Raw genomic sequence first — 26186 nt, 5'->3', positions numbered from 1 at the left:
TTTATGTGCATGCACACACACACACACTATCTTGGAGACTGACAGAGCCCCCTATGAGCAATTTAGCATAATTTTTATAATTAGACAAATAAGAGGAAGCAGTAAGAAAATTAAAATCTGATATGAAGGTTTGGGGGAAGCATATATTTCAGCCATACTTCCCCTAAAAATAAATGGTAAAAAACATCATTATCAAATTGATTTTACTTTGCATTTTGGCAATAGGAAAGAGACATACAAAAACTGAAAAAATTCAATACTAATACCAAATTTACTTTATTACTATTTTCTTACTATATGTTTTTTATTATTTAATAGATAACATAATTCTAAAACCACTAGTTAAAAAGAAAATGCCAAGTAGCCATCATTGTCACTGTAGTGACATACTTCTAGTTTTCTGCTCAGCCTTACTGTTGCATGAAAAAAAAAATTAACTCCAATCATACGTTTCAATTGTTGACATTTATTTAATTAAAACTATGCTATCCATATATATTTCATAAGAATAACAATAGTAATCACAGTAATTATCACCACCTATAAAGGAAGGAATTATCACCACCTATAAAGGAAGGAATAAGTAATGGGAGAATATAAAAGCAGGTAAATAGGAACTGCTCAAATTTTGCAGCCATTAACTTTGCTAAAAGACCAGTTCTTTCAGATTTCCCCCCCCCCTTAAATAGTTTCATGTTAAGAATTTCTATTTAATTTACAGGAACTTACGCCTTCCTTCCTTCCTATCTCTTTTTTCTGTTTTTCTTTCATGTTAGATTAGCTAGGAATGTCTTTTTATTGGCTGTAAAAAAAAACACACAACCTCCAGAAGCTATTTTTTGGCTTATGAAATGAAATAAAAATGCCTTTAAGTAAATATTGTAACTCCCTCTCAAAACATGAGACCGTCATCATCAAATACGCTGCCAGGGCTGTGAGGATGCCAAACAGGAAAAAATATAGTCATTATGGAAACTACAGCACATTTTGACAGAATTCCTATCACTTCTGGGACTTGCAAAACTATGTGTGCAATGCCAGTGATTTTATTCCCTTTTTCTTAAGTGCAGTATATGTAAAAATGCATTCAATAAGATTTTCAAAGAAGTACCGTACATTGTAATCCAGATGACCCATGACCAGGACCAAGTAGCTGTCCTGTATTTCTGTTTGCTGGGTGCAGTGTGAGGAGAACAAATTTTACAATGAGTTAACCAGGCAAGTACATTATTACTGCTTCCTAGTACCATAAATTGGTACTTGTATTTGTGGCTTCCAAACAATTTCCCCATCGCGTGTTTTTAGTCATTCAGTCTGGAAGCTACATGGATAAAAGTGCTAGTCACATTCAACAGCCATGCAAAGTTAGGAGACACACCTGGTCCCCAATACTATCTGAAAAGTAGCAGATCTGGTAATGTCGTAATGCTATGTGTAGTAATAAGTTGCAAAATACACAGGGATAAACCCTTTCGACATTGCTGTACAACTGGATGTGCAATTGACATAAATAATGATCAGAAAATCACAAGCAAATCAAGTATTATCAGTGAGTTATAAATGCTTGGGGGATTTCCAGTTTTGGGCCAAGACTATCCTTGCTGCTGTAATGATATGTGATATCAGATGCTGGTGTTTTTTGCTCCATGTCAGTTCTGTCATTCCAAGTAGAAAAGTCTCTGGGTTGAATTTAATCTTTAGTTTTGTCATCTCTTCTAACCATGTCTGTATCTTAGACCAGTACTTTTGGGCTTTAGGACATGTCCACCACATGTGAAAATACATTCCCTGGCTAAAGTTACCTTTCCAACATTTGGGTGACATATTAGGGAACATCCTAGCAAGTCTTGCTGGTGGGAGGTACAAGCAATAGGAACATTTTATAAATATTTTCTTTATATGAGACTGACAACATTTATAGTTAGTTCACCAAATTTGTTCCCATTGTTCTAATTCAATATTGTGGCCACAATTTTTAGCCCATGTTATCATGCTCTCCTTAACCGTTTCCTCTTCCATTTTAAATTTCAATAAATAATTGTACATTTTGGTAATTGTCTTTTTTTCACTTCCTTGTAAAATTTTGTCTAATTCCTGATCTGTATTATAAAATCCAAATTGTTCCTTGTCTTTTTTGTGTTTTATTTGAATTTGTTTGAATTGACATATGTTCTACATTTGCATTTTAAACAATCCCATTCAAGTCAAAAATTGATTTCCCCCACAACTGAAAAACCAGTAGGCCAGGGATGGGGAACCTTTTATGGCTCACTCAGGTATTCTGGGAGTTGAAGTCCATAAGTGATAAAAGAGCCAAGTTTCCCTACCCCTGCTCTAACCGTTAGGAATTTTCTCCTTAGTTCTAGGTTGCTTCTTTCCTTGGTTCATTTCCATCATTTCTTGTCTTGCCTTTTTGTGCTTTGGAAAATAGTTTGACCCCTTTGTGTTTGTAGGAGCCCCTCAAATATTGGAAAACTGCTATCATGTCTCCTCTAGTCCTTCTTTTCATACCCAATTCCCGTAACCATTCTTCGTATGTTTTAGCCTCTAGCCCCCTAATCATTCTTGTTGCTTTTCTCTGCAATCTTTCTAGAGTCTCACTCTCTTTTATATATTGTGATGACCAGAACTGGATGCAACATTCCAAGTTCTAAGACTTTGTAAAAAACTTTACATGATCTTGATTCTATCCTTCTATTAATGCAGCCTAGGATAGTATTGGCTGTTTGGCGGCTGCTGCTGCACACTGTTGTCTCATATTTAAGTGATCGTTCATTAGGACTCCAACATCCTTCTCACAGTTACTGGTGTTAAGCCAGGTTAGGGATAGATAAGTCTGTCAAGATCTTTTTGGATCTTGAGCTTATCTTCTGTGGTGTTGGCTATTTCTGCCAGCTTAGTGTATCTGCATATTTGATGAATTCCCCTTCCATTCCTCATCTAGATCTTTAAGAAGATATTCAAGAATATGGGGCCTAAAACAGAACCTTGGAGTCCTCACTGCTTACTTACTTCCATCTGTCTGTAGTTCCATTGAGGATTACATGTTGAATATTATTTGTCAGCCAGTTAAAAACCCATCTGGTGGTAGTGCTCTATATTCCACGTTTTTCTAGTTTGCCAACTAGGTTGTGATCTACTTTATCAAATACTTTACTGAAGTCTAAGTGTACTATGTTCACAGCACTTTGCTGATCCACTAATTTAATCACGTTGTTGAAGAAAGATATGAGATTTGTTTGGCATGATCTGTTTTTGATAAATCCATGTTGGCTACTGGTTATAAATTTGTTTACTTCTAGGTGTTTGCAGATTTGTTGCTTATCTTTTCCAAGACCTTCCCAGATATTGGTATCAATCATTCAATAATTAATTGAATTATTGTATTAAATCTGGTTCATTTTCATATTCTACTTCTGAGAAGACTGCCTGGCATACTACTTAAAAATAGTCTATAGGACCTTCTGGAATCCATCTGAATTCACTTCTGCAAAATTGGATAGTTACTAGAAGTCTAAATTTTAATAGAAAGCTGTTTGACCACAACAAATAATGGCAGTAAAAAAAAATTGAATTCCGTCACTGCTTGATATCTCCTCTCTGCACCCAAACTGGCAGACAGGAGATATCAAGCAGTGACGGAATTCAATTTTTTTTTACTACCAGTTCTGTGGGCATGGCTTGGTGGGCATGGCAGGGGAAGGATACTGTAAAATCTCCAGTCAGAGGTGGTATTTGCCGGTTCTCTGAACTACTCAAAATTTCCACTACTGGTTCTCCGAACTGGTCAGAACCTGCTGAAAATCACCTCTGGCATCAAGCAGGGAGCGTTTAGCGTCAGTGTGCAAGTGTAAAAAGGACAGAACCACCTCTCCCTGAATTACTTGGAGTCTTATCTAATTGTTCCCAAGGAAGAACTGTCAGACTGGGGAGATTCCTGTGTTACAGGAAGAACATAACAAAATAGTTTGCTTGAATGCTGCACTTGTGGGCCTGGTTGTTTGCGCCTGACATTTATAGTATTTATAACCTGCCCCAATCCCAAAGAGGCAGCATATATAAAGCAAAAAAAGAAAAAAATCTATAATAAATAGCAAAATCATAACCGTATCAAAAAAAAAAAAAAAACCCATAGAAAGCAGATATAGAATTAGAGATAAAACTCAAGATGGGCCCTTATAGTTAATAGGCTATGTGGGGGTTACATATAATACTTGGGGGCAGAGGAGAGTATTTCATTAGATGCAGCTATTACAAGCAAGATGCCCTAGGGATCTTATGAACCTTCAGTAGGCCCCCTCCCTCTTTCAGTGGACCAGATAAGCAATTTTAATTTAAACAAGATGTCACCTGATGTATGCCAGTGGTGCATCAGGACTTGAAAAGTAATGACTAGGACTCTTAATTAGACAAAGTGACAACTAATGAACAACTTTAGTATAGTTGTAATTCTATATTGGTGGGACCAGTAATCTTGGTACTACATTTTGTATCGGCTGCAGATTCTGGTTGCCTTCAAAGGTAGCCCATGCAGAGAACTTAGCAATTAAGTTGAACAGAACAGTGTTCAAGGCATGAATTAATGAGATGAGCGCCTCCTGGTCTAGATAAAACCATAATTGACACAGCAGCCAAAGCTGATCAAAGGTACAACTTCTATTAGCCATATAAGCAGTAATTGCAAATCCAGGAGGAGCCTCAAATTATGAATACAACTTCATCCAGAATGTGGCTAGAATTCAATGTGAGCTTAGAATAACAGAGTTGGAAGGGACCTTGGAGGTCATCTAGTCCAACCCCGCTTGAGCAGGAGAGTCTATTCCAAATATTAGCCTCTACCTAGGATCTAACTCATAGCCTCCTGATTGTGAGGCGAGAGCTTCACCTCTAGACCACTGGAGCTGTTTTACCTGATCCGGATTCTCACAGTTTCCAGGTACCAATTCAAAGTCTCCATGGCATCCCTAGCTTGGCATGAAAAGGCAATGTATAATTCAGTGTCACCAATTCTAGGAGATCAATGCTTCTGAAAGTTTTGACAAGACCAAGAGGAGCACACTCCTCCATCTGGATCTTAATGGTCATCTAGTTACCAATACTGCTTCTGTCCCATGATGGGGACTAAAGGGTTCCACATTATCTGCTTTCTCTAGGATCATCTGAAAGTATTTCCACCAATCTAAAACAGGAAGATTGGAAACAGGGCAAAAGTCAGGCACATCTGGCTTCTACAAAAGACAGCGCACATCACTTTTTCAATGAAGGAGATATCAATCCATCCTTCAATAAAGCATTGACAACCTCGTAGATCCAACAAGCTATGCTCCATTTAGACATCCAAATGAAGAAAAGATATGGATCCAACATAGAACTCAAAAGCATCTTCTACTTCCACAGATCCTGCATGTTCAAATGAATCCCAATTCATTTCACAAGATAACTTTTCATTAGTAATATTAGAATCTGTCCAATTGGCATCCAACCCACAGTGGATACAACCACTTTTACCAATAAATAACCCTGAAAGTTCATGTGATGTGCCTACAGGCAATTTTTTCTGGCTCATTCTTCCCTCAAAAGATCTCTGATCACCAAAACTGCTGCTTTGCTGCTTTTATTGCAATGGTATCAACTTGATTGTCAGGCAGGCCCAGTACTCGGTAAACCAAAAAGCTGTCCAGAACTGGCAAATTTGTAGGATAGTTAATAGGAGCAATCTCATCCAGTGTTTTGACAGCCATAAATCCTGAATTGATCAAACCATAGCAGTCTCATTGTGAACACCGAAATATTTCAGAAAGGACATAGTGTCTACACAAAATTCGTTATCACCAAGTAATTGGTACATCAACAGAGTCCATGAAGATAGAAACATTAGAATGGCAATTGAATGAATAAGGAAGCCTGGAAAAAGAAAGGAAATTGATAAAGTTTTAGCCTTACAAGGTAGATCAGACTAAGAAACAGACACCCTATGAGCCTAATGGTACTTTTATAAAATCAGCTACAGTAACAGAATTTGCAATTCTGAATTATTATTTCACCTCTCCTTCTTTATGTGAATTGGGATGGATGCTGTCTGAGGCGTTTTTGTAACTCTCTTTCTTGGCATAGGCTTAAGCCCTGATAATAGATCTTCCATAAGCTTAAGCCCTGATAATAGATCTTCCATAAGCTTAAGCCCTGATAATAGATCTTCCATAAGCTTAAGCCCTGATAATAGATCTTTCCCCAATTCAGAGTTTTCTTCTGAGAACCAAGAGAAAAACATATACCATTTAGCTTTTTATCCCAGATCTCAGTTGTATGAGTGGGCCTTCTCATCCACAATTGAATCATATATGAGAGATCATATTATTCACTAGCATTTAACTACAATATCTGCAGCCTAGCAAGTAAAACACACGGTTGCCACAATTCAAGCATTGGAGCACTAGGAAAAAGATGTATATTTTTTTCTCATTTTCTCTGGGAATCATGACATCAATTCATGACCTCCCATTGCTTCAGAATTTTGACAAATGTTACACCTTTATTCAATGAATAATTACCTATTTTGGAAATATCCTGGCTACAATGATTTTATGTAGCCTTGATTTAGTCACAAGTCAAGCAAGTAAAAGTTTCAGAGAAAAAACAAATGAAAATTTACAATCCTAAGGCACCCTATTCATAGATAAAGCAACTCATCATAAATTAATAAATGCAATCTTGCAACTATGTTTAGGAATGCCTATAATTTTTTCAATCTTGCTTTATGAATATAATTACATGAACATGGTTCCTAAAAGTCTATCATAATAAATGAACTAAGAACCTAGGGCCTTAAGTTGTTAAGTCAGCAAGAGTTCTAATTTTGAATTCCTGTACTCTCCTGTATCATATTAATTAACAGAAGCAAGGAAACTACGTACATTCATACTGTAATGTGAGCTACAACAAAGTCCAAGGATCCATCTAATTCAGCTTCTTCAAACTGAAAGAATGACAGGTAACTGCAACTGACAGTAAACATACCATTATAAACAAATCAGTGATACCATGCAGTGAAATGTAGTCGACAGATCTTCTGCATAAATATTGCTAAAACTATTATGATTTATACCTCCTATATATGCAATTGGGCACAACAAAATACACTCTTCAATATAAGAAGCCAGTAATTATTAAGGAACGCTACATGGGAATCCTAACAACAGTATCTAAAAAGTTTAGCTTCCACCCAACATCATACAAACAAACTTTGATTTGCCTCAGTGAACTCTGCCTTTTCTCTTTCCGACTATGCATCTCCATATCATCGCCAAATGAATTCTGCAGTGCATCTAACCTCTAAAAAAACATTCATGGAAGTTCATCAGGGAAGATTCTCTGAATATGGCTAAGCAACCGGCTAACAGACATAACTGGCAAACTTTTTTATTTTAAGAAGAGATGATCTCCTTAATTATTCACAATGAGAAATCATTTGGGGGCTCAATATTACCACAGAGCATCAGATTCTTATTTAGCAGTTCATTTACTATCTTTACTAACTTAAAGACAGCTTGCTGGAGATGAACGAAACTACTTTTGTTTGTACTTTGGAAACACAGACATGGATTCTTCAGTGCTCCTATGATTATACGGAGCATTTGGGTTGTTCCACTTCATTGCATGATAGGCACCAATTCATGGTATTACCACACATAACAGTCATAGTAAGAGTGGCCAATGTCTTGGTTACCTTGCAATCACTTTCAATTCAAATGGCTATCTGATTAAATAGCACGTAATTAAGGATTTCAGGTAAGGATCCAACATTAGCATAACTTATAGAAGTACTTAAAATGACATGCCATAGATTAACTTACAAGTATATAATTTAACAGGTATGATACAAAAAATGACAAAGATGGGGGGCCGTTGGTTTTTACCTGATACGACCTTTCTCTTTGGGTGGAGATAGCATCCAGGATTTGAGTTGTCAGTCGCTGCTCCTGATTGGACTGAGTCTGTCAGATCTGTGAGGACACTCCCATGTTGCTAAGGGTCCCCAGAAATTGGCGAAGGAATAGTGACAGACTGACGTGTTTTCTTGTTATGGTTGTTATGCTTCACTGATTCAGAACAGACCTCCATCAGGGTAGGTCTGGATGCTATCTCCACCCAAAGAGAAAGGTCGTATCCTAATAAGGTAAGAACCAACAACCCTTCTCCATTGTTGTGGAGATAGCATCCAGGATTGGGACATACCAAAGCTGGCTGTCCTACGGGTGGGCCTACTTCGGTCCGAATCCCCTAGACAGGGTGGACCTTTTGAATAACTCTCCATCCAAAGGCTGCCTCCGAAGATGCAAAGGAGTCCATCTTATAATGTTCGATGAACAGAGAGGGTGATGCCCAAGTTGCCGCCTGCAAACCTCCTCCAGAGAGGCTTGAGTAGCTCACGCTGCCGTTGTGGCTGCACTTCTTGTCAAATGGGCTGTTATTCTTGGAGGAACTGCAAGACCTTGGGATTGGTAGGCTTTGAAGATACATAGTCTGATCCATCTCCCCACAGTTGTTGAAGTGACTTTGCAACCCATGGTAGAGGGTTGAAAAGATATAAAAAGGGATTCAGACTTCCTAAAGGGAGAAGTTCATTTAACATAAATACACATGGCCCTTTGAATGTCCAGAGTGTGCCACTGTTTTTCTAAAGAATGGACAGGTTTCGGACAGAAATCAGGTAAAACCAGTTCTTGGGCTCTGTGGAACCAAGAGTACACCTTTGGCATGAACGAAAGGTCCAGTCTCAAAATAACTCGGTTGGGGTGAAAAATATAAATGTCCTTCCTGACAGATAAGGCAGCCAAGTCCGAAATCCTCCTGGCAAAAGTGATTGCTACCAGGAAGGCCATCTTGCAAGACAAAAATTGCAGAGAAGTAGATCTCAGTGGTTCAAATGGGGCCTCAGTCAGCAAATGCAGTACTTTAGAGAGGTCCCATGCTGGATATTGATGAACCACTGGAGGCCGCAGATTTGTATCTCCCTTCAGAAATCTGCGGACTGTAGGATGCCTAGATAGGGATTCTGAGCCCCCCAAAGAAAGTACAGAAAGCCACCACCTGCTGCCTTAATGTGTTGGGAGACAGGCCTTTGTCAAGTCCATCTTGAAGAAAATCCAACAACTGGGTGACCGAGGCCTCGGTAGGGTCCAACCCAGATCGTGAGCACCATTCGCAGAAAGCCCTCCAGGTCGCATCATAGATGTGATTGGTGGAAGGCATCCTGGAGGCCTGAATGGTTTGCTCAATCTCCAAGCAGTCAATTGAAGACACTGGGGTTCCAAATGTAATAACGATCCCTGGCTAAGAGATACTCTGTCCATTGGTATCCTCCAAGGACTGGTCACAGATAGGTTTACTAAGTCTGCAAACCATGGCCGCCTGGGCCAATGAGGAGCCACAAATATAAGTTCTGCTGTTTCCCCCAATAGGTTTTGTATCATACTCTGGATCAGGGGCAGAGGAGGAAATGCATAGAGAAGCTCCCTTAGCCAAGGGCTGTGTAAAGGGTCCGTCACCTCTACCCCCAGAACCGCAAACCTGGAGTAGAATCTTGGGAGTTGTTAGTTGTCCTGAGAGGTGAAGAGGTCTACTGCTGGTCGTCCAAAGCACTCTGACAGCTCCTGAAAAAAAGCAGGGTGCAAACGCCACTCTGCATGGTCTATGGTGGCTCTGCTAAGCCAGTCTGCTTCAACATTGGATACACCTGCAGTGTGCTCAGCTCTGAGCAATACATGATGTCTTTTCGCCCAAAGACAGAGTTGCTCCACTTCCAGCATCAGGAGTCTTGAATGTGTACCCCCTTGGCGGTTTATATGTGCCTTAGTGGTCACATTGTCAGTTAAGACCAGGACGTCCCTATCTACTACTATGTCTGTTAATTGCCTCAGGGCCAGGTGGACTGCCCTGAGTTCTAGCCAATTAATGTTGTGGTTCAAATCTGCCTGGGACCACCCTGGATTGGAGATGAGCTCCCCAGCCATAAAGGCTGGCATCCGTGGTCAACACCAGCCAGTTAAATTCCTTAAATGAGTGCCCTAAATAAAGGGCCTTGGACAGCCTCCATCTAAAGGACCTGATGACTTCAGGGGTTAACCTGACCTGGAAGTGGAAACAACTCCTGCCTGTCCTCTGAAAAGGGAGAAGAAAACATTGGAATGCCATTTTACCTAGGAGTTTAGAAAGTGTAACCAGGGGAACCCTGTTCTTAGATTTTACATGCCCAATCAATTCCCTAATACTCTCCTGATGCTCCTGGGATAAAAACACCTTGTGTGATATGGTATCTCTTACAGCTCCTAGATGGAGCAATCTATTGGTGAGAATGAAGTGACTCTTGGCCTTGTTGATAGAAAAGCCATGCTCCTGCAGCATCTGGATGGTGATCTCCAAGTCCTCTGCTGCTTGAGATGGTGAGGAGAACTGGACCAGGATGTCATCCGGATAACACTGGACTCTGACTAGGATAGCCCTCAGGTGGGCTGCCAGGGCTGCTAATAGCTTTGTAAATGTTCTGGGAGCAGATGAAAGGCCAAAGGGCAAGTCCCTGTACTGAAAATGCCTTCTGTTATAGCAGAACCTGAGGAATTGTCTATGGGCAGGGTTAAATCTATGGAAGTAAGGAAATCCCCCTCCCTAATTCCCTCCTGGAGAGAATGCATCTTAAACCGCCTGTATTTTACCCTGAGGTTTAGACGCTTCAGATCCAGAATTGCCCTCCATCCCCACGAGGCTTTTGGTATTACAAACAAGATGGAATAAAATCCCATCCCCTGTTGTTCCTCAGGCACCGGCTGAATAGCCTGGATCTCCAGCAGGTGCTGAATAGCTGTTTCCATGAGGACTCTTCTCTCTGTTTTGAGAAACAGGGCAATGAATGAAAAACCTCAGGCAATGGAGAGGAACTCCAGAGAAAGGCCCGAACGGAGCATCTCCAGGACCCAGGTATCTGTGGTTATTTCCTCCCCATGCCTGGCAAACAAGGCCAGACATCCCCCAATGGGAGAATTGACAGTAGATTTATCTGGGACGTCAGAAGGGATGACCTCCAGCCCCTCGAAAGGGCCGCTTGTTGTTGAACTGGTGATTTCTACCTGTTCTGTACTGGTGCTGGTCCTGCCTGGGAAAGAAAGGCCTCTGAGGTCTAGAAAACCCCTGTCCAGCTTCAGGTGCCCTAAAGGAGGGGTGGCAGGAATAAGGCATTGAGCGGAAATCGCTCCTTCTGGACCTAGAAGGCAAGATCTTCCCCTTGTCCTTGGAGTCCACCAGCACCTTGTCCAGGACTTCACCAAATAATTTGTCCCCCTTGAAAGGGGCAGTGGCCAACCTCCACTTATGCCTCATATCAGCCTGCCATTGCTTGAGCCAGAGCAAATGGCGAGATGTTATAGAAGATCCTATTGCCTTTGAGGCAAATCTGGCTGCACTGAGGGTGGCATCAGCTGAGAACTCAACATCAGCTAGAAGCTTATTAATATGCTGATGAGATATCAGGTTATAGGTTGGAATCATTTCTTGCAGCTCCCTCAGCCATATAAACGATGCCCTATTAAAAAAGGATGCAGCGATGGAGGCCTTCACTGCCCAAGTTGCTGACTGGCAAGTTCTCTGAAATTTTGTTCCGCCCCTCTGCCCCCCCCCCCCAAGGTGGTTATCTCGGAAATGGATCTGCAAGGCAGCCCACAGGGACCCCCTGTGGGGGCCTTCAAGGGCCCTAGATCTGCTCCCTTAAACAGCTTCCTGGGGGGCGGCCCGGGGGACAGGACTGCCTTTGCTGACATTGTGAACATTTTGGTGCAGGAATGACACTGCAGTTACGTCTTCTCTGAGAAGAGGCTTGGTGTCTCAGAGGCACCCAAGCAGTTGCCTCCTTGCATTTTGCCTTAAAGAGGAGCACCATACTGGTTGAAAGGCCTGATGCCTTGGGAACAGCAAACATCCCAGGCTTTCCATGGGACCTGTCATCATGGAACTGAGGGGCTTAACTTGCATGGAAGATGAATGGGCTGTCTGATTGTTGTAGCCCACAGACTCCTGCTTCTCTCTGTCATTTAGCCCACAGCCTGTTCAGCGCCCTGTCCTGTGGTGCTCGTCCCACTCTGCTGCCTTGAGCTCTTTCGAGCCCCTGCAGTCTTGGCTCTTGGCTTGGGGTCTTCTGTTGAGGCTGGGACATTCATTTTGGAAGGGCTTACAGAGCGTGACGGTCAGTGAGCCTTCTTCTCCACTCTTCTGTCTGCATGGCTGGCATTCTCTGAAGAATTCGCTATTTTAGCTAACTGACAGGCAGTCTTTTATCTCTAATTTTAACTGCTGACCTGTCCTCCGAAGGGTCCAGGGGCAATCCCCACTTGAAACACTGAACAGCAAGGGCGGAAAAAAATTGTCAAAATGCCTTGCCGATAACAGCTGCCTTCACGCCCTTTTTAAACAGCACCGCAGACAAACAGGCTCTGGCAGACGTTAAGACCACACGATAGCCTTCCCAAGCCAAGCCAACCAGGGTATGGAGATCTTCTCAGACACACCATCCAAGCTTCTCCTTACTTCAATGGAATCAGCCCTCAGCTGATCCGTTCACTTCGCTCTGGGCCGAAGCCCCGAGCGATCAGAGTTTTGACAGCCACTCAGATGGTAGACCGGGAGCCTGTTGTCAAATAGATAAAATTCAGGATTGGATTGTCCTAATTTTTAATAGTTAAAGTTCAAATTCGAAGAGCACTCAACAACATGTCGTCCTAGCTGCTTAACTGAGTCAATTTCTGGGACCCTTAGCAACATGGGAGCGTCCTCACAGATCTGACAGACTCAGTCCAATCAGACTGACAACCCAATCCTGGATGCTATCTCCACCACAATGGAGAATAGAGAGAGGAAAATATTTTAAGGAACTAAGGCAATGTTACATTTGTAATAAAAAGCAAAGAGAATAGTCACTAAAACAAAACAAAATAAAACCAAAAAACAAAGCCAGGCTAGTAGAAGCAGGTTGTCACAAATGACACATTTTATTGTACAAGCATTACCCTTATGAGAAAATAGTGTCCAAAATATATCCCAGATCCATATATTTTGGTAACTCAAGTTCAATGATCAATACGACTATGGATCTAGTCCTCTTTGAGACACGGAAGTTACCTTGGTAACCCTTGGGCCAGGCATACTCAGCCCTAAAAAGCAGATTAAAAAAAAAAATCAACCCCCTTCAATTCATACATGGATAAACTTTGCTTTGAGAACTAGGTGAGTGTGGTGTAAAACAAGAAGATCCTGTGATTAAGTGGAAGAAAAGCAGTAAAGTTAAATGTATTAACAATTTGTAACTATCTGTGTAGTATGGCCTTGTGTAGTATGGAATATAAAGAAACTATAGTGCTTAAGTACAGAAATAAATGCCAGTGCAATTACGTCAGCATTGTAATTTGTGCTTTATTGACCATGGACTGCAAGTTGGATTTTATCCAGAATGACAGTAGACTTTTTCATCCTTCAAGGAAGAATGAGATAGCTCACGTGGAGGAATTATATAACTATTCCATATGGTAGTCTCAAAGTAATATAAAACACAAAAAGGGACACATCTGCCATATACAATTGAGTTATTTGTGCTGTTGGCATTTTCCAGCAAAAATCATTATAGTCTATATTACCTTGGCCAAGGGTAATGGATTTATTTCACTCTAAGCTCTGAACTGACTCTGAACAACCAAACTGGAATCCTCAATGCCAACAAAAGGTGTGGTCATATTTGATGGTAAACTTATCATTTACCGATGATAAATTAATAAAAGTACTGTATAGATATTTATTAGAATACAAACTTGAGGAGTTAAAGAAACAATGGTGGCATGGGCAAAAAAAATTTGGTTATAATATTGAAGTGGCTAAATGGCAAAAACTTTGGACCACCAATACAAAAATAACATTGGCCGTGGCATACAAGGAAAACCTTTATAAGATGTTTTACATGTGGCATCTTCCACCAGCAAGGCTTTCCAAAATGTTCAAAAGTCTATCTCCAAATTGTTGGAAGTGCAAAAATATATCAGGCACATGTTTTCACACGTGGTGGACTTGCAATGCTGCAAAAAAGTATTGGAGACTGATTCAGACATGGGTGGAACAAATGGCGGGAGAGTGTATTCCATTTAGGCCAGAATTTTTTCTCCTAGGAATAATATCAGAAGGCTATAGGAAGGATTTAATTTATCTAATAGTCCATGTGTTGACAGAACCTAGAATAATATATGTGCAATACTGGAAGATATAAAGCATACCGCCGGAAACAGAGATAATACAGAAAATTATGGCATGTGCAGAATCAGATAAGTTAACCCTAGAATTAAAAAACAAGGGGGAAACTGAGTACTATGAAACATGGAATAAATTATATCATTGGTTGCATAGAAGAAGGCAAGGTCGGAACTTAAGTAGTTATGATGATTAGAATAATTAGTAAACAATGTATCAAACAAGGAGACTGTAAATGGTGAAGTAAAATGTATATATGTATAACAACTGCAATGCCAGAAAGGCTGCACTGTGTTGTATTCTTATAATTAAAATAAAAAATAGAAAAAAAAAAGGTGTGGTCAGAATTCAAAGGAGATGAAGATAATTTGCCACAGGACACTTTCTACAGATGTAACCACAGCACACTTTCTATAGACTTCATTCATACCACTTAGACTTTCATAACCGCACATATTAAAAGAAATGCACAAGGCAAACATGAAGTACCCAATCGTAGGAAAGAGAAAGATTTCTCTCAGAAGATTTCCCTCAGAAACTCACCTCATCACATACATTTGGGCTTCTCCCCAAATGCTTTCCTCCAAATGCATGGCTCTAAAACAGCTTCCTTTTACGCTCATCAAGTTTATCTTAAAGCAGTGTTGGCAAACCTTTTTGGCACCAAGTGCTGAAACGGGAACGTGAGCGTGGGGGAGCATCAGAAACCAGAAGAGTAGTTCCCCAGTGCCTGCGCATGGGAACACCAGAAACCGGAAGAGCAGCTCCCTGGTGCATCCGCATGGGAACGCCAAACCTGGAAGAGCAGCTTCCGGATTCTGGCATGCCAAGGTGTTCTTCATGCACGCATGCACGAGTTGGCCACCTGGTCTTCTGGTTTCTGGCACATATGAGCGCACAAAGACCAGCTGGCCAGCACACGTGTGCACTGGAACCCAGAAGAGCAACAGGCAACAGCTGGCATGCTGGGAGAGATGGCTCTACGTGCCACTTCTGGCATGTGTGCCATAGGTTCACCATCACGGTCTTAAAGCCTCATTGTAATACAATTATGTAATTGTAATGTAATGTTTAGTCCTCTCTTCCTCAGCAGTAACCAACTCAAAATATCCCTACCTGCTTCAACAAGTTCTTAAAATGAAAACTAGTTTAAAACCACATGAAGAAAAATTGTAATATCCATCTTAGAATTTTTCCTCTTCTCTGTGAATGACAAGGAATGGGAGAAAACTTTCAAATTCAATTTATATTTTGTAAACTCAAAAAGCCATCTCTGTATTTTCTTCCAGTATTATTTGACCTCTATACATTGCCACCACATATGGAAAAACATTCCTTTCTTTTGTTTGCACTTCCAGCATTCTGGTTTTAAGGTTGGATACATTTTCGCCAGTCGTGCCAGCGCTAAGTGCCATCTACAAAACATTTCATATTGATTTTCTTTGAATGCCGTCGACAAGGTCAGCTTCCAGTTCTCAGTCCAAGTCTTTTCCCACTCATCCAAATTTATATTATGACCCACATTTCTCGCCCAGGCAATCATTGGTCCCTTAACAATTTCCTCCTCTAGTTCTACCTCCAGTAAATAATTATATGTTCGTGTTATAAATTTTATATCCTTGCCTGTCAAGATTTGGTCCAATTTTTGTAAATCTTTATCTATCCCTAGCTCCTTTACATCTTTCTTAAATTTGGTTTGAATTTGCAAATATACCCACCAGTCTAATATTATCCCTTGTTCTTTTAGTTTATCCAGTGTTTTTAATTCCCCCTGTTCATCTACCAATTCTTTATATCTAATCATTTTTTTAATGTACCTTGTATTTGGATAGCTTCCATAGGTGAGATCCAGTTTGGTCTTTTCAAATAATGCTTTTTTAAATTTTCTCCCATATTTGTAAAAGTAGTCCCTTATCAAAGTCTATGTACACATCTTAACTGCAGCAAGAATCACGTTAGCACAAAATTGGAAGAGTGATAAAATACCACCAGATGAAGTTTTGATTAAAAAAATAATAGACTGTGCTGAACTAGATAAATTCACTATGGAACTGAAAGGCAAAGAGGATCGAGAATACTATACGACATGGGAGAGGTGGTACGAATGGGTGAAGGATAAGGATAAAAATAATGTATAGTCACAAAATAAAAAGCTTGTATATACAATGACACAATAACTGTTAATGGAAATGAGATTTTTGTATTTTTTATTTCTAAAGAATAAAAAAATTTTTTTTTAAAAAAAAAGAAGTTCAACAGGGAAGCTGGAAAGAAGTTGGAAGTCACTCCCACTTCCATTGCTTTTTTGCCCATGCTCGGTCATTATTTTTCTCTTTAGTTAAGGGAATAATTCTAAAACAATGACCTAATGAGGCACAGGTTGTCCAGTACACTGTTAAAACTCAGAACATAATTGTCTCCATTAAGGGTTGTTGGTCTGATTTGTCTGCATGCCAAGTCTCCAGGAATCCCCTAACATTTTTGGAATTACAGTAGCTTGGTGTAGGATGCTCTCAGTTTCCCAGTTTAAACTAAGGTTGTCTCTGTGTTATGAAATTAAGGGGTTTCATCATTGTGTCTTTTGATTGCTAGTTGATATTCATGGATGTACTCTGCTAGACTTCTGCCTGTTTGTCATACATAGTGGCTGTCAACATTCTTTATATTATATGTTGTGTATTACTCCTGTTCTTTTTCTTCTTGGGCTACTGGATCTTTTGATTTACTTAAGATGTTTTGGAGGACTTTAGTTGGTTTGTGTGCTCTGATGATGGCATTGTGTTAAAATCTCTTGTCTGTTTCTGAGATGTCTTTCATATATGGCAGTGTTATACTCTTTATAGCTTGTGTTGGTTGTGCCGTAGTGGGTTGAGCATCAGGCACTTTTAGATAAAGTTGCATGGGTATCCACTTTGTTGGAAGAAATTGTATAAGCAGCCAGTTTCCTTTTTTTTGGATGCTTTGGGTTGTTGCAATAAATTTGTATAATGTTCTTATCTAGTACCTTTTTTGGAAAGTTGGGTTTACTTTGCTGGTGGAGTATTTGGTTAATGTGTGTGGTTTCTAATAGACTTGTGTTTCTAATTTGCTGATAAGAAGATACAGAAAGGGCAGTGTTTTGTTGTTTTTGTTCTCTTCTGAATTTTATTGCTTTGAAGATGATATTGATTGCTTCATGTGTGTTCTCTAATTGTTCTTTTATTATGACAAAGGTGTCATCCACATAACATAGCTATACTTTTGGTTTTATCTGAAGGAAGGCTATGGTTTCTAGATGCTACATTACAGTATCTGCCACAATACTGAGAGTGGTGATCTCGTGGGTGTTCCTCTATTTTGTTGGTAAATTTATCCATCAAACCGAAAGTCGGATGTGAGACAGGAGGTTGCCGAGGTCCATTATTCTGGGTATTTTGATCTTAGTGTATTTGGTTAGGTTAGGTAGGTTGTGAAATACTGCTGCCATGGATTGTTTCTCTAGTTCTGAGGTTTACGGGAGTAAAGAGTGCTGTGTGATCAAACAAAACCATAATCTCTTCTTTTGAAGACACTGTAGTGGGAAGTTGTAGTGGGTGTTGGGGAGGCAATTGAAGGATGCAGCTCTGGGGATAAATCATGGGGATTTATGTTTGCCAAAGCGGGAAAGAGTTTTACGATATTGTGTGTTCTGAATTGATTATAAAATTCAGTATAAAGCTGCGAAGGGATTACGTGTCATTATGATAATTTGTACAAAAGAAAAAAAATGCATCACCACGAAACGAATAGCATAATGGAGAAAAGAAAAAGAAAAACATGGTTACTATAGGATTTGGCTCTGCAGATAGGAACATTATTATTTATATATATTTATATATGTTCCATAAATTTTATATATTTGTAAGATTAATGGCTGTGGTACGGAACATTATATATTACCTGCAATTTCAGAGAGAGACTTGGTTGTATAACTAGAGATCCATTAGCTACATAAATCTCTAAAAATTGTTTATTTTTCCCAATTTTTTTGCATGGCTTACATCATGCAGGACCAAGATCCTGTGATTGCCTTATATATAAGAAAATTAACAATTTTGAATACGCCCACTATCACTTATAATGAAAGAATGACATCTGCAGTAACAAAAACTATAAACTCCAAAGTGGGGTTGGAGTGCATCAACTGGCTTATTTGGTTGATTGATTGCTGTCACCAGGGGAGTGAGGGGTTATTGTTTGCTATTGTTTGCATATCGGGTTTCTAGCTTCATAAGCTGCCCGGAGTCACTGAGAGTGAGTTGGACAGCCATGTACATTTTTTAAATAAATAATATAATAATCCAGTAATAAATAATAAAATAATTCCATAAAATGTGACAAGAAGCAAATTCACCTGTGGAAATCCAACTGAAAATATTCAGTTTCCATGCTTCATACAGTATAACATTGCAGTGTTGCTTCATTTGGAATACTTGGAATACTGCATTCAATTCTGATAACTTAACTAACATACTTACTGACACACTAACTAACATAAAAGCTGAAAGGAACGTAGAGTAAAAAATTCAAGCAATCAAGAGGTTAAAGTAAATTTTTATTTGAATCTAGCTCAATTAAATCCACATTGCCTTTTTGTCAATAACTTGTCACTGGTTTTGTAAGCATTTTGTTTTTCAATTTCACAGTCTAATATACAGTTTGGGGATTTCTGGTGATCTCATACTGACAAAAGTTATTTGCTTAGCTCAAGATTGAATGAATGCTGTTACCTGATGTTAAATGACCAAGCAGTTAAATAGTGCCTACTGAGGAAAGGCTGAATTTGGATGAACTTTAATTTAATAACTGGAAGAAGACTGAATACTAATAGATTAAAAACAAACAGTATTCCACAGGACATGTGATTTCTAAAACCTATTCGCCTACACTTTAATTTGCTTTAAATTAGGGTTCTGATTACATTTTAGTCAGGCAAATGGAATGACTAGATAGCAAATATCGTAGGGAGATCAACTACCTTCCTTTTGTTTTGTGAAATTCATAAAAAAATGAATTGACAGTTTTGGTGAACTCTTTTAATCTCCAGTATATTGTCCTATCTTGGTGATGGATTAAAGGCACTTTTCAAGGAAAGCCACTAGTTGCATCTGTCCTTTCAAATATCAAATAGTATTCCTTACCTAATGGGTGGGTAGGGAATGACAGATGTAATCCATCATATATGAGAAGCCAAGAAAGTTAAGAGAATCTATGATGCACCCTATTCAATGGCTAAGGTAAAATCAAACAAACTACATATTACTTTAGCATATTATCTATAACCCATAGCATTATACTAAGCATATGAGATTTAATGTAATATTTTGTATGAACACGTTTGTAATTTGTCATGGATTATAATATAGTACAGGGCCTATCCTCTATCATATTAGGTTTCAGTGTTCTTAATCTACACATAGGTGCAGCCAAAAGCTAAAATAGGTTCAGAAAGAGGATTAAGTTATGAAATGGGAGTGTTAACCTTTTATGAAGCTTAGGATCTATTTTGCCAATTGATATCCCTCAAAAAACATAAAAGCACCACTTTCTAGAAGCTACAGAAAGATATTCTATTTTTCATACCCAATGCTAAGCCACAATGACAAGCTTTATATCGCTAATATTTGAGTTCACACTTCATATTTAGTGAAAGCCAAAAAGCATTGCAGCTTAGCATACTGGAATCTTTACTGTCAAGTTTTAAATTTCCAATATCATTTCTACAAACGCAACTAAGAATAGGACTACAACTGGTTTATAGCATATTTATCTGAAATTGCTTCCAGCCTTACATTTATTATATTTTGTTTTGCCTCACCCATGAAGTGTTATCGGGAAGGAGAACTAAATGCCATTGTTTTCTATCTGAAACTCAGTGTTTCCCTTCCATTTTATTTCTTCACCTCAGAAAATGTGTTAGACAGATTTAAAAGCTATGACTCAATTGTTCTAAGCAATTTTTATTTTTTAATGTCATGTTGGTTTTAAAAGATAAAGAATCCAACTACTGTGATGTATAAAATGTGATTTACATCTTATTTGTGAGGTTACATGAGCTTTTTGTTTAGCAGAACTTGGTTAAAACAAGTCATGATTTGGCACTGGTGAACCAAGTCAGTATCTTTTAACTGGTAAAACTGGTTTAACTTTTATCTGGAAACTTCCTTTCTCTTACTGCATTAATCCTAGAGTATGATTTCCATTGAGATTTCCTCCTTGGGAGAGGATGATACTATCAACCTTCAATAAGAAACCTTCCTCATACTCAGCAGTTTTTGAAAACTATAGACCAGTTTACAAACTTCTTTTTGAGAGAACATGTTTAGATTCAACTGTAGAAAATTTGAGAGAAAGCAGATTACAAGGTCCTTTCCAGCAGGATGTTGAGCTGGGCATGGGATGGAGTCAGCATTGATTGCTCCAGTGGATGGCCTTTACTGGGACCCAGATATGGGAAAGTGTGCCCTTCTTGTCCTAGGTGACCAATTTGTAGATTCTGATACTGTCCACCATGGTATCCCTCTGGGGATTCAATGCAGTGTTCTGAAGTGGGTCCATTTCTATCCCAGTAGGCAATTCTAGTCAGTGGTACTGGGAGAAGAAAGACTGGGGATTCATGCAGACTAATCCTTGCCTTCTTTAGCATCTATATGACACCATTTTGAGATGTCACCCCACAGTTTAGAGGCGATAGAAGTAAAACAACCAATATACTGATATTTAGCTATATATTTCTACCCTGGATCTACAAAAGATGTTGCTGAAATCTTATCATCGTGCCTGCAAGCTGCTGAGTTTTGGATAGGAGGTAATGGTCTAAAGTTGAACCTAGCAAGATGGAATTACTGTTTGCTCATTCTGGTTTCTGTCATGGACTGTACTGCCACTCACAGCTAGTGCTCAAAAGGCAGATTGATTTGCTGGATTTATGAGATTTAGAGGATGCCTGATTTGATAATAATTCCACAATGGCTTTACATCAAAATAAGAATAAAAGGAAAGCAATAAAAACATACTTTCCCTAACAAAAAAGCATTACCAACAGGGCTTCACAAACACCTTACCTTAGGACCCTTGGAGAACAGTCAATTTTTTTAAAGACTTCCAAACCATCATGAGGATGGAATGGATGCTGTGGAGGGAAGACTTGGGGGGTGAGTTATTTTCAGCTCTCTCTTTTGCAGGTTGATGCGCAATGATGATTTATGTCCTTGAAACCCATGCAATTAAAGTATTGTAATGTGCTCTTCATAGAGTTGCTTCTGAAGGCCATTTAAAACCTATAGTTAGTCCAAAATACAGTAGCTTAGTTGTTAATGTATGCTACTTGCCATGATCAATATTATACTGTACTGTGGGTCCGGCAATGGTTACCAGCATCCAGGTGCAATTTAAAGTATTAGTTTTGCCTTACAAAAGCCTTCATAAGTTTTGTATTTAGGTAATTTCAGGATCACTATTTCAATTCTGCTAAGGTGATCTTCCCAGGAAAAATGGTTCATAGTATCCTAACATCATTAGGTGAGGAAGTCTAAAGTCAGAAAACAGTGCTTTTCCATCATGGAAATAATGTTATGGAACACACAGAACCGACTCCCTCTAGAAGTTAGGCAGGCCCACCTCTATAGCATTCTATTATATTTATTATACAAATTTTTATCTGGTATCTTACTATAAGCTGCTGTGAAAACTTGACAAGATTAAGTATTACTTTGTAAATTTAATAAATACATAATTTGTATAGTTACCTACACTGTTGTTGCTGTAGAAAGTTCAAATTTGATCTAGCCAGTTTCAGGGAACAAGCACTGAGAAGGGATGACTGTAACTGAAAAAACTTCAAAATACCTTTGTCAGTTGTGACCAAAGTACAAGAGTTTATATTTCCAGCAAACTATAGTTCTTTTAAATCAGCATTAACGATAGTTAGCTAGCATTCAGAATTTCAACCATATAAGTTTGTTTGTAGAGTGACAGTCTAGAATTTACAAAACTAACTAAAGATCTAAAGCTGACTTATGTGATAAGGTTAAGTAGTAATCTAAACAAGTGACTATTACGTTATGGGAAGTCCTTAGTTTTCATTCTTTCTAGATTCTTCCTCCTAGTTAGGCAATTAACAAACATATATTGAGAATGGTATTTTCAAAATAATTCAGCAACTAAGTTAAACAAATTAACTGTAAATATAATAAATAAAAAATAAAACAAAATGACCCGAATATTTAAAAAAATTCAGCAGTTATTGAAGTAAACTTTGGCTGGTTAGTAGGGAAATAAGTTTATATAAACCTGTAATATTAATAAAGATTTCAATAAGTAAATTTCAGAGATTCCTTTCTTCTAAACAGCATTGAACGTTTTTCCATTAATGAATATTTAAATCATGAATGTATTTATGGTACACTAAATATAGATACATTTACATATACTATATACAATAAATTGATGATTTCTATACTAAACATTTGAGGTGATATAAGTCAGAAACTGTTCACTCTAATAAAGGAAACAAAATATTATTACACAAGCAGACACCATAGAGTCCAACTGTATGACTGGTTTTTCGGAAAATTCCATTATCTTTCTGGGAGATAGTTGGATTATTTCAGATAAACTAGGGAAATACCCATTTCTTCAAGAATAGTATAAGACGAAACCTCAATAAATTTGAATTCTACACTGCAGTCATTAGGAATTCTCTCTAAACCACTTTGTATTTGTAAAACATTAATTTATCAAATACTATTTTTGCTTCCTATAACCACTTTAGTATGTTAGGTATTATATTACAATATATGCTCTTCTCTCACTAAAGTATAACATCATTCTCTCCTCCCCCCCCCTTTTTTTTTACCGCCAAGCAATTACCACTCACAGAAACTCCTTGGGTTAGGCCCTGCGTGGATCTGTTTAATAAGTCATAGTAAAATTTTGGTAATAAGAACATCAAGATCGGAAATACTTATATACAAGGTCAAGTCTGAGGAATTTAGTCAGCAGCACCTGTTATTTCACCAGACATGTTTAACAATGTCAGGAAAGGTGGAACAAGATACTAACTTAAGAAAGGACACTCCACCTCAGCTAAGAAAGCCCAAGTGGCTACTTCATTTCTAGCCTCTTCAGCTATTGATTGATAAGTAAAGAAAAGCTAATTTTTACCTCAAAGGAAAGGATTGCAAGCTCAGCACAGGAGCACACACTGGGTTTTTGGCCCAACCTCTATCATCTTAAGGAGAAATATTTTTCTGGGGACTTCTAGAGAGCTGCTTACTAGCCATCATATTGCTAGCATTCATTCTGTTCAAACCTGATGCCATCTTTAGATCATTTGGGGCAGCAAGGGAAGGGAAGCCATGTTTTGTATTACACATTTATGCGTTAGGATGTATGCCAACCCTGAGCATCAGACCACCAGTTTAATTACAATAATCAAAACAATTAATAAGTTAACTGACCTGCGATCAAAGATACTACATTCCACCTTTTTCCTCATTCCAACTAAACCTTTCAAAAATCCCATCTTCTGTTAGAAAATCACCCCCAAACACAAACAACCTTGCTTCTCCAACCAATGTCAAGACCTGTTTGGCAAGATGACACCTGAAAAACCCGTCAGGAAGCCTCCGAGAGGTGTGACTGAGAGGTGTGACTACCAGTGAAAAGTTGAAATCGAGAAAGATAAAGTGAGGGGCGCCAGTAATACCTCAAAATAAAGAAGATACCATCAGTTTACTCCCAACGGAGTCGAGCAGAGAAGCGAGCTGGTGTGTGAAACAACCTACAAAAGCATCTCACTTGCACAGGCCAATGATGGATTTGCAAATCAGAGCCAAAAACAAACAAACATTCTGTTCAAACCTGATGCCATCTTTAGATCATTTGGGGCATTTATAGTTGATGTGGCATTTATGAGAAAGAGTTTGAGGTTTTGTTTTTTTTAAAGGAGCAATTAATAACGTTATACAGGTTTTATGATGAAAGATGAAAGGGAGAACCATGACATTATCCGCAATGTATGAGAAAAGGGGGAAATGAGTTCTTCCCGGCTTGCTTTAGGCAACCACATCCCGCGGGTTGAAAACTTTTAAGGTTGGGAAAGAGGGGCAGACGGTACATCTAAAAAAGTTTCCATTAAAATAACGGCGGAGAAATCAAAAGGCAGGCAAGTTGGGGAGCCGATCCTGGAGTGTAGAGCTTACCTTAGTTTCCTTAACCACGCCGTTTTTCTTGTGGATCTCGTGTTTTAAGAAGTTATTTTTTTTCTGACGACAGTGTAGATGTCCATTGGAGAGACCTTTCGGGTGAGCCATTTGCTTTTAACACACACACCGGGTTTCTAGTCCCTTAGGAACGCCTCGGTACTTCAAACTTCAAAAAGTTCAGCAAAAAAAAAAACCCCACCAACCCGATTCCTTTAAGAAAGAGGTATATAAAGGTATCCAACTGGTCCGGATGGCTGGTCGGGGAGATCGTTGTTGTTGTTGTTCTTTTAATCACTTCATACAATCTCAACCACTTAAAAGGTAAACGCTCCCCGTAGTCCCAGCAAGCGAAAACTGCAAAACGGGGATTTACTGCAATCGCAAAGCGTAGAGCCCATACTGTGGCTGAGCGCACCGAGCTGTGACTCGTGGGGAATTAAGCGAAGCTGCTAAAAAGGAGGGCGGAGAAGAAGGCGGGAACGCTTCGAGGCAGGCAGGCTGCTTGCTAAAGGACTTAAAATGCGCAAAGCTGGCTTTGTTCAGGGCGCTCCGTGCGCCTTTTACATTGAATCTTAAAGGCTTGCTCTACTTGTATGGCGAGGAATCTGCAAGGAGAAGCCTCCCTGTTCGCTCTCTCTCTCTCTCTCTCTCAATCTGTACAAAAAGACTGCTTACTTTTAAACTAACTTTCCTCTCCCTCCCTCCCCCTCCAGCCCCATTGTCAGGAGAATCCTTAACCGATCTGAAAGTATTTTTTTTTCTGGAAGAGAAGCGTTGGTGTTGATCATCGACCTACGACGAGAATAGCCCCAAGACGAGATAGGCGGCAAATAAAATTTAACAAACAAACGATAGATAGATAGATAGATAGATAGATAGATAGATAGATAGATAGATAGATAGATAGATAGATAGATAGATGTCATTGCTTGCTAAACTACAGTAAACCTACCAATTATTTTTCAGGGAAAGACTCCACTAGGTGTCTGCTCTTAAAGATTAAGAATTTAGGCTGATTTTAGGTGGACCTGCAAATCATAGGATTATTTGCTATTTTGATAGAAAACAAAAATCAGGAAAGCGGAAGGCGAAAAAGTTAGGTGCAGGGTACTGCTGCTGCTGGCTTGGAAATCCAAATTTAGCAACTTTAACAGGTTTTGGGCCTGCTTCTTCCTGCTGGTGTGTACTGATGTGTTGAGGACCCAGATCTTGTTCCTCTAGCCACTTTTTCATAAAGCAGGTTGTAGTCTTGGTGCTGTAATATTTGTGTTAATTTAAGCACATTAACCTAATGAATTCCAAAGCCTGGTTTCTATCAAATGCAGTTTCTCCCTCATTATACGATGTTGTGGGAAAAGTATGCCTCATGAATAGTGTTCAAAGTTCAGCAGGAATACATGCAGGAATATACAACTATTTGTATTAATATAATTACGATGGTGAAAGAACCAGTTTGGTGTATTGGTTATGGTCTAAGCATTAGGTATTTGTTCTGGGAGGAAGATGGGCGTTTTTTAAATATGATAAGTAAACAGAAATAAGGCATCAAGCTAGTAACTAGACAACAAAGTCAGCTGCGTGACCTTGGCCCAATCACTTTCTCTCAACTCTAGGAAAAAGATGCAGCAATTACAGGCATGCCAAGATATACCCATATAATACCTTCACTTCAACAACTGTATT

The 26186-nt window shown here is 39.0% G+C and overlaps 1 protein-coding gene across 1 annotated transcript in view; it reads right to left on the bottom strand.

Annotated features, from left to right (window-relative positions):
• SPTLC3 (serine palmitoyltransferase long chain base subunit 3) overlaps positions 1 to 24932 on the bottom strand; it is a 98933-nt gene extending 74001 nt beyond the window's left edge. The window contains exon 1 of the mRNA XM_026668503.2: positions 24501 to 24932. Coding sequence (XP_026524288.1) covers positions 24501 to 24611 — 111 coding nt within the window. The 5' untranslated portion in view covers positions 24612 to 24932. The remainder of the gene's footprint in view (positions 1 to 24500) is intronic.
• Between the last annotated feature and the right edge of the window lie 1254 nt (positions 24933 to 26186).

This window comes from Notechis scutatus, chromosome 1 (assembly GCF_049901735.1).
Source record: "Notechis scutatus isolate UNSWTSFEM ecotype Mainland chromosome 1, rNotScu1.2, whole genome shotgun sequence".
Lineage (NCBI taxonomy): Eukaryota > Metazoa > Chordata > Lepidosauria > Squamata > Elapidae > Notechis > Notechis scutatus.
The sequence above is the reverse complement of the archived record's forward strand: the minus strand, read 5'-3'. Positions and strand labels throughout refer to the sequence as shown.